Source organism: Psammomys obesus, unplaced genomic scaffold (assembly GCF_907164565.1).
Source record: "Psammomys obesus unplaced genomic scaffold, mPsaObe1.curated_primary_1811, whole genome shotgun sequence".
In the NCBI taxonomy this organism is placed as follows: Eukaryota; Metazoa; Chordata; class Mammalia; order Rodentia; family Muridae; genus Psammomys; species Psammomys obesus.
In genome coordinates this window covers 954,877-964,507 of record NW_026585698.1, presented here as the reverse complement: position 1 = coordinate 964,507, position 9,631 = coordinate 954,877, and the positions used below count along the sequence as shown (strand labels likewise).

Genomic DNA, 9,631 nt, shown 5'->3' with positions numbered 1-9,631 from the left:
ACACACACACACACACACACACACACACACACACACACACACACACAGGAGGGGTGATGAGGATAGTAGAGAAGGAATTAGAACTTCTGATTCTATATGGGTGGAGGGGAGTCTGCGTGGGAGGAGCCTTCCTGCTCAGAGTCTGAACAATCATATCACCAAGTCCAGAGGCAAGGAACAGTGTGGCTAGGCCTTTGCCACTTCAGTCCCAGGATCCTCACTCTACTGGCTTCTCCTGGCTCCTTAGTTCTCCTCATCTTCTCTAATGTGTCCGAATTTTCTCAGTCTCCTAATCCTAAGCTCCACTCTCTCATGTCTTTACAACGTGCTGCTTCTTCTCAAATGGCTCTCACAGTAGTATCTCCCTAGCCTGTTCCATCTGCTTTCTCCCCAGTGCTCCTCCCCACCTTTCTACCCTCCTCCACTGGCCCTTGATTGCCCCAGCTGCCCATTAAGGAATGATGTTGATGCCTCTCTGCCTTATTCTTCAACTGAAGTCAGTGGTCAAATCCTAGGGGTTTTCCCTTCTGTACGTGTATAGAGCTATAGAATCATCCACCGCTTGATGGTTCAACTTCCATCAATTCCAGCATGGCCTTATTCAAATATCTCTCATGGTCACTTCTGTGCTGTCCCCCTCCCAATGGCCCCTCTTGATTCAGTGAAGTAATAATTATTATTAGTAGGAGTAGTAGCAATATGCAAAAATCTCACTAGGTAGTACAGGCTAGGCAGGCCCTCTTATGTTGACCAGGGTGGCCTTACATTTTGTGGTGATCCTTCTGCCTCTGCATTCTAAATGCTAGGATTATAGGGGTGTATACCATGTCAGGCTGAGGTGGCTGAAGGCAGGACCAGTGGCTTGTAGAATCCACCTGCTCTAGCTCCCATGCTTCTCTGAAACACCTCTTCCCCTCCACTTCTTACTCTGCTCCAGACATCCAAGGGGCTCTCCTGCTGTACCTCCAACAGAGCCAGGGCCTTTGTGTCCAGTCTGAGGACGTTCTTGTGTTTGATTGTGTGTGTGGTTCCCATTCTTTCCTTTAGTCTTTCTCTCAATATCATGTAACTGACTAGGACTCTTGTGACAACCTTTTGAAAATGGCCATTTCCCCCTGTAGACCGACACCCACATCTAGTCTATGTCTCAACCTTCCCAGCTGGATGTCAGCTCCAGGACAGCAGTGACAGTAGTCTGTTCCTGGCTATTATCATGTCCTTGGAATCCAGACCAGTGCCCTCCTGTAGCTCACACTCTGTAAATGCTGCAGATGGATAGGTGGGTAGATGGATAGAGGAATGGCCAAAAGGACCAAACAGCATGAATCAAATGTCAGCGTAATTCTGAGGTGGGACACCCGTCCCTTCCTCTGAGAATTTCCTTCCTCCCTGTGAGGAAGAAAATTCTGTAGGGGACCTCTGATATGCCCTACTTTCCTCAAGTCCCCCAGGTCAGTCCTGGCTTAGCCACAGGATTGCCTTGGGACTCTTGTCAGTCCCCACGCTCTCTAGGCTCTGCCTGGAAACTGGTAAGAATGCATGCCTCTATACCAGATCTCATGACGCTTATTGATACCCACACCTCAGCAGGCCCCTGTAGGCAGATACTGTGCACTTGGCCCTACCTTGCAGGTGTGTCACTCGCTGTGGTTGGGGGTGATGCCGGGAGAAGAAGGAATGGTGGCTGAGGCGTCCGAAGCGGTAGGCATTGGGTGTTTGGAGCTTAGAAGCCTTCACATCCTCCTGGCTCAGCCCAAAATCCACAGTGTATGGGACCACAGACTCTTTCTGGAAGCCGGCATCCCCGTGACTCTTTGGAGAGTGCTCTGGTTTCTTCTCAGGCTCAGGTGCCGCCTTTGGACTGAAGGGGGGATGGTTAAAGAGAGGCGAATGGTGTTTTCTCTGGCTCACCAGGCCTCAGGATTCAAGTACTTATCATGGGGCCCAGTCCCGGAGGCTGCCTTCATGGCACCCCCACCCTATGCCCCCCCCAAAGTTTGGTTCCCCCAGAATCCTTTCCCAGTGATGCCAGCCGGTCCCAGTGAGCCTCTGTCTTCCTTGGTAGGGATCTGGGGCTCATCTGTCAGAGAACAGATGGGACCTCCCAGGATCCCTGCTTTCTTCCTGAGACCAGATCTAAAACCAGAAAGAGAAGCCTCAGACCCACCTAGTCACCACAACCCTAGGATGTGCCAAAAGCCCCTTATATACATTTCCCGGGGAACAAGGGCTGGCCCCACCAGGGCTTTCTCCCCAAACCAAAATTTTGGCAACCTCAAGAATTCAGCTTCAGGCTGTCACCCTCCCCTGTGTCATTCTTATCTTAGTTTCAGCGCCCAGAGGTCAGAACTAGAGCCAAGGCCAGGGCAGTCCTAGCGAGTCCTTTGCCCACGTGGTCCCTCCCAGGAGACGCGGAGCTGACTCCAAAGCGGCAGGGAGGGAAGCGTCCAGCTTTTGTCTTGTTAGGCTAGGCTGGAGACCAGTAGTCTCAGGTTCCCAACACCCCAGGCCCAGGATTTGAGGATGCTTAGCCTCGGTCCCTGAAGGAACAGGAGGCGATCGGTCTAGGGCCGAAGGTTGTCCCAGGAGGTCCTGCTCTACCACCTGCCTGGTGGTTTTCTGTACTTCCTTCCTTTTCTGGCCCTGGCAGGAGGGAGGTCCCCTGGTGCAGTGGAGGTGGGCTGGGACTATGTTAAGCAAGGCGGGCCTCCCCCGATTCCTGGGAGGATGTTGCTGAGCGGCTCCCTGTTCCAGTCTCCTTTCAGCTCTAGGCAATCTGGGACTTAAAGAAATAAAACAAACTCCTCTGAAGTGGGGGCTCATAGCCTCCTCTACTCCAAATTAGGGGAAGTCACTGGAAACTCCAGAGTACCTGTGCTGTAGCCCCCCCTCCTACATGTATTTCTGAGACCTGTGCCACTGCAGCTACCCAGGCTCTTGTGGGTGGCATTCCAAGGTGAGAAAGGGCCCTTCCTGGATCTTGGACCCCAAATTACTGAATTCCTCTAGGTCTAACTTTGTCTGTTATCCTACCTAATCTCCCGGTTGGCCCCCAATGAACTCTCTTTTAGCCTACGTGCATTTAGGTCCTCACCTCTCTAGTGGATGTTCAGCCAACTGGGTTTTCACCTCTGTAGTCATCACAGCATTTGCAATCAGAGATATTGCAATCCTAGAATCCTAATGCCAGTGTTCTCTATGGAAGGCACAGTTCTGGTAGTCTGGTAGCTGGTGTATAAACTGAAACATACAATCTGAGAGGAGAAGAAGGGGACAGTAGTATGAACACTGTATTACCCAGTAATTTCTCTCCAAGACATAAGAAAAACTCCTACAGCTGTGCAACATGGCTTGTCTGTGAAAGTAGTGCAATTCAGAGGGTCCAAAACAGCAAAAGCCCAGTACCTTTACACAAGTCTGAAAATGTGAGAGAGCCAGGGCCACATTCAGACCATGGTGCTTTTAGGAAGCAATGAACCGTAGTGGCAGCCACGGCATGGATAAATCTTCCAAACTCAGTGCTTAGTATGGTTTAGGAGAGCACATAGGTCAGTGGTTCTCAATCTGTGGGTCACAAACTTTTTGGGAGCCCAAATGGACCGTTTCACAGGGGTCATATATTGGATATTTACATTAGGATTCATAACAACAGCAAAATTACAGTTATGAAGTAACAACAAAATAATTTTATGGTTGGGGCTTACTATAACATGAGGAGCTGCATGAAAGGGCAGCAGCATTAAAAAGGTTGAGAACCACTGATTTAGAGTCTCACTACATATCCCTAGCTAGCCTAGAACTCAGCATGTAGACCAGGCCAGCCTTGGTCTCAAACTCAGAGAGATCCACTTGCCTCAGACTCCAGAGTCCTGGATTAAAGGCGTCCTCACCATGCCCAGCTTTGAAATGCTTTTTGTAAAAGTAAAAGTTCACAGGGCCAGCAAGATGGCTCAACAGGTTAGGGTACCTGCCGCCAAGCCCGGGTTTAATCCTTGCAACCTACATGACGGAAGGAGAAAACTGACTCCTTCAAGCTGTTCTCTGACCATTATGCACCATGCAAGTGCATTTACTTATCCACATATCCATCTATGCACACAGACCATACACACACACATCTTCCCTACACCAAAACCCCACGTCCATATAAACACACCACATTCATAGACACACAATGCACATGCCAGAAAACACACTCCACACACATACACCCATACACACATATCCATACACACACATACCATAAAACACACGCCTTACAGCCCCCCCCCATCCCTCTCACATACACACAAGTTTCTCAGGCAATCAGAACTATCACAACCATGAGGTCAGACAATAAAACAACTAAGGAAATTCCGCTGCTGGCATCTTTGGGTGGACAAGGAGACGGATACACAAGAGATGTTGTTAGTGGTGATCCTCTGGTTCCTGTACCGGTGGCACATTTACAACAGCCCAGTGCAGTACTGAGCAAACCCATTAAAGGAAACGGATGAAAGGTGACAGATATCATAACCTGATGAGTTATGATTACATCTATAGCCCCGATACAAGCGCGAGGGACAGGGCACGAGTGCGTTCTGAGAGGGGCCCTCAGAATGGCGGGTCTGCAAGGCTCTGAGAGGCACCTCCAACAGGGTAGGATATGATGGGTTTGCCTCATTTGAGGCTGCCAAGGACTGGCATCCTCATTCGACTCACAGGCTCCTGATCTTTTGTCTAAAAACAATGAGCAGGGCTCACTCTTCAGGAAGCTCCAGTCAGGTACCATCAGTGGCAGGGGCTGGATTCTTGAGTGCTTAGCTGCTTCATGCTTGAAGACAGGGCATTTGGAAGTCCCTCATCCACCTGCCTACAGGAAAAGGTGCTCTTTGGAATACTCTCAAATGTTTCTCACCATCACAACAGCAAGAAACCCATTTTCCTCAGGTCTGAATTCACATACGTGTTAACGTGTGTGTATGTGCTTGCATGTTTGTGTGCGTGCGTGCATGTGTGTGTGCACGCACTCATGACAGACACGAATATACTCCGAAGCAATAGCTATGAATGTGGTGTAGATGGATACTTGCATCTTATTTTTCTTTATGAATGTGATATGACCCATTAAACTGCTTCAATAAGCTTATGAGTAACTACCCATACTAGAGGGGTCAGTTGGGGACCTAGCAGGAGAGACAGACGAGGTCACTGCAGCCCACCCCTGCTTCTGACCCTAGGCTTCTTGACAGTCAGGTACAAAATATCTAGAGGTAGCCACTGATCCAACCACAGGATGTCCTCTTATCATACCTCATTCCTTTGTCCTCATCTGGAACCAGAGCTTATTTCATTTTCTGCCCTCCAGAGAGGTCCCTGAACTCACCAGGAAGATGTCTGCTACAGCATAAGAGCAAAAAGCACCTGGTGCCTGACCAGGCCCGGGAAAGAATACTAAGCAAGGGTAAGGCTTGTCAGAACTGTGGGAAGGCCTGCTGCTTTGTGACTGTGCTGCTGAACCCAGTGGTTGCTAGGTTACCCCTTCTCCACAGCTCCAGAACACAGCCCCAGGACCTCCCCACCCCCTGTGCAGTTCACCTTTACCCTTCCTGGGCAGACAGGCTCACAGAGGACTTTCTCTCATCTCTTGAAACTCCTCCTCCATTTCCTACCCGAGCACTTCCAGTGGGGACCCACACAAGCCTAATTACCTGGTTCAACCAGCCAGCAGCAGACCAAGGGAGACAATCTGGAAAAGGAATCAGGCTAGACTTGATTCTGGTCTTGCCAGCTTGACACAGCCAGATGCTGTGTGCATGGCTCTGCCTCTAGGAGCTTTGATTTCTCAGGATTAGTACTGGGGGGAGCTGCTTACCACTTAGGTAGAGGAAAGGAGACAAATCATAGGACCTGGAGGGTTCCCGTGGCTTTACCGGGCAGGATGGCAGGAAGGGGGGGTAGGGTTTTCAGTTTGTTAAGCTGCCTGCATTGCCAGGGATATGGGGTGCTAAGCACCCTCTGTTCAAATTTCATTGTGTCCTTTATTATGATGTGATCTCAGACAATATACCCAATGGCTCTGAGCCTCAGTCCCCGTATCTCTGAAAGAGAGATGGGATTCCCACTTACTGTTCCTTGGAAATTGAGTTAACACACATTAAAGTGCTTAGAATAGTATGTGGCATCAAATCTCATCTCTTAACTATCACTGTCTAGTCTGGGGTGTGAAATGAATGCCCTTGCCTACTTCCAGGCTTGTTCTGAAGAACAAATGGGAGTAAAGTGTCTAACTATATGCAAGCAGGAGATGCTCAAAAAAAGGGACTGGTGTCAAGGCAGTTTAGTCTGCAAAGTGTAAGCATAAGGACATGACTTCAATCCCCAGAAATCACATGTTAAAAAAAAAAAAAAAAGCTGGGCCATTTCACATTTGTAACCTCAGCACAGATTTAGGTAGCTTCTTGACACTTCTGGGCCGTTAGTCTAATACGCTGGCTACTTTTATGTCAATTTGGTGGAGAGGAGGGAGCCTCAATTTAGGAAAGGCCTCCTTGCTGCAGGCAAGCCTGCTGGGCATTTTCTTTATTAACAATTGATGGGCGAGGGCCCAACCCATTGTGTTTGGGGTCACCCCTGGTCTGGTGATCCAGGGTTCTATAAGAAAGCAGGTCCAGGAAACCATGGGGAGCAAGCCAATAAGCAGCACCCCCCCATGGCCTCTGGGTCAGCTCCTGCCTCCAGGTTCCTGTCCTGCTTGAGTTCCTGTCCTGATTTCCTTCAGTAAGGAATAGTGATGTGGAAGCATACGCCGTATATGCCTCTCCAAGTTGCTTTGGTCATGGTGTTTCATCATACCACTAGTAGTCATAACTGGGACATCTAACCTATTCGGTGAGTTCTAGGTTAGCGAGATATCCTGTCAAAAAAAAAAAAAAAAGAAAGAAAGAAAGAAAGAAAGAAAGAAAGAAAGAAAGAAAGAAAGAAAAAGTAAAAGTGGATGGTGCCTGAGGAATGGTGTTTATAGTTGCTTTCTGATATGCACACACACTCACGTGCACACATATGATCACCAGTTCCTGTGTAGACATGTGCACACACAAAAGAGATGTTCAAAAGCATGGTGGTGATGGTGATGATGACTACTATTGCTGGTTACTAAGCGGAAGTAGGATCTACATTGGGGTGACTTCTTTGTGCATGACTCCCTTGTGTGATTAATTCACTTAATTTCTCTGAAGTTCAACCTGGCTACATTAAAGTGGGAGCAAGGTTAATATTTTGTCCCAGGGCTGTTATGGGCCAGGAGCCGTGTGCACAGGTTCTATGAGCCAAGAAGTCTTGAATAGGCTGCTGGAAGCAGGCGTCGGAATAAGGCTGCTGACTCTCAAAACTGCTGGCATGGCTTTATGTCATGGTTGGCTCCTATCAGCACCCTGAGGCATCTAGACTCTGTGGATAGAACCTGGGGAGCAAGGAGGTTGAAATGGATAAAATGGGCAGACTGGAAGCTCTCCTAAGGCTCTGCCCCTCCCTGCTGACAGGGAAGGGGGAGATCCAGCCACCTGCTAGGGGAAGTTGGCCTCTAATGTTGCCCTTCAAAAGCTTCATCATTTACATGACTCAGAACCTTCTCTGTCTGAGAAGGGACTTTTCCTGGGCCTGTCTCAGCACAGCTCCGGTGACCCTTTGGAAGACAGCTTGAAAGCCTCTCTTGCATGTTTCTGGGCAGTTTGTCCACTAGTGAGACAGATCCTACTGTGTTTGGAAAAAAAAAAAAAAAAAAAAAAGAAAGAAAGAAAGAAAAAAAAATAAAAGAAGGCTTTTCCTCATGACCAGCCCCTCCCTGCAGCTTCCAGCACTCTGTGGGGATTTCCCACCAAATCTGTTGACACATCTAAGGAAAAACCCCCATGCCACCCATCCCACGGGTACCCTTTAATGCTTTCATTGTGCACAGAGCTGCATCAGGGTCTGCATGCTTGGTGCAGATGGAGTGGAGAAGGCAGGGGATACCTTAAGAAATGTCTTAAGCCAGAGGAAGTGGTTTAATCCGAGCACTCAGGAGTCAGAGCCAGGCAGATTTCTGAGTTTGAGGACAGCCTGGTCTTCAGAGCAAGATAGCCAGGGCTACACAGAGAAACTCTGTCTTAAAAAAAGGAAGAAGAGGAAAGAAATGTCTTAAGTACTGGTTTGCAGAGGAGCTGGAGAACCCTCAAAGTCTTCCTTGAATAGTGTCAGAAAGAGGAGCAAGCTGGGCTGCATGCAGAGTCTGAGATAGGCCAGCCTGGGCTAAACAGAAAGATCCTGTCTAAAATAAATAAGAGAGAAAGAGAGGAGAGAAGGGAGGAGAAGAGAAGAGGGGAGGGGAGAAGAGGAAAGAGGAGAGAAAAGAGGAGAGAAGAAGAGAAGAGAAGCCAAGTTGGGAGAGAGAGAAAAAAAAGAAAGAGAGGAGGGAGAGGAGAAGAGAAGGAGAGAGAGAGAGAGAGAGAGAGAGAGAGAGAGAGAGATTGCTTTCCTAAGAGTGGTTTGAGGTAGAGCCCTCTGCCTCAGTCTCTCAGTAAAAGAGGAACTTTATGGAAGAGGCAGAACAAGAGAGTGACATTTCAAAAGAATGATCACTAAGTTCCTGCCCTAGTCAAATAGTTATGAATTCGTATTTAAACAGAAGGCACAGGGGTTAGTGCCTTTCAGAAATGTGAAGGCATTAACAGGCATTGGTTTCGCCTGTAAGTAGCATGTCTCCCAAGCACGGCAGCAGCCCTTCCACATGTTCTATCTCATTTAACCCTCAAGCCGAAGAGACTCACAGCCAAGGAGAACTGTGTGTAAATGTATTTCCATCTGTGGCTTGTTGTTCTATCTCTACTGCATTGGCTTTCTGCTCTTCCCATCCCTTGCTGGGGACTGAACTTGGGGACCCTGAGCTATCCCCCCAGTCTTTCTAGAGAAAAGCTCTCCCTAAGTAGCTTAGGTTAGCCTTCAACTTAGAGTCTCCAGCCTCTGCTCCGGGTCCTCAGACAGCAGGTCTAAACCACCATTCCAGAGCTGACAAGATCTGAGAAAGAAAGATAAGTGTCTAACTTCAGTCAATCATATTCTTAGTAGTTTGCCTACCCGAGGCCATGAAGGCATTCTCTCTATTGTTCTCTAGAACATTCTTTGGTTTATCTTTGAAATTTGAATCTTTGGTCATCTGGAGACAGGTTTTGTATATTTTGTAGGAGTAAAGATAAGTTTTCCAGATAAATTCTCATTTGTGCTGGGTGTGCTGCTTTGTGCCTGTAATTGTAGCATTTACGAGGCTGCAGTAGGATTGCTTTCAGCTCAGGGTTCGCCTGGGCTACAGAGTAAGACTCTCTGAAGAAGGAACAAAGCTGGCAATATGGCTCAGTGGGTGATGTTGCTTGCCACCCAACCCAATGATCTGAGTTCAATCTCCAGGACCTATAAAGATAAGGAGAGAACTGACTCCTGCACCTTATCCTCTGACCTAGACACACACACACACACACACACTCTCTCTCTCTCTCTCTCTCTCTCTCTCACACACACACTCACTCTTGCACATACCCATGTATCACTCTCACACACACATACATACATACTCACACACATGAGGGTTCTCTCTCTCTCTCTCTCTCACACACACACA

The 9,631-nt window shown here is 48.2% G+C and overlaps 1 protein-coding gene across 1 annotated transcript in view; it reads right to left on the bottom strand.

The window, feature by feature from the left end:
• Tbata (thymus, brain and testes associated) overlaps nt 1-3,168 on the bottom strand; it is a 12,576-nt gene extending 9,408 nt beyond the window's left edge. The window contains exons 1-2 of the mRNA XM_055598838.1: nt 3,095-3,168; nt 1,626-1,861 (exon numbers count right to left, since the gene is read on the bottom strand). Of these exons, the coding sequence (XP_055454813.1) occupies nt 1,626-1,861; nt 3,095-3,141 (283 nt within the window). The 5' untranslated portion in view covers nt 3,142-3,168. The remainder of the gene's footprint in view (nt 1-1,625; nt 1,862-3,094) is intronic.
• Between the last annotated feature and the right edge of the window lie 6,463 nt (nt 3,169-9,631).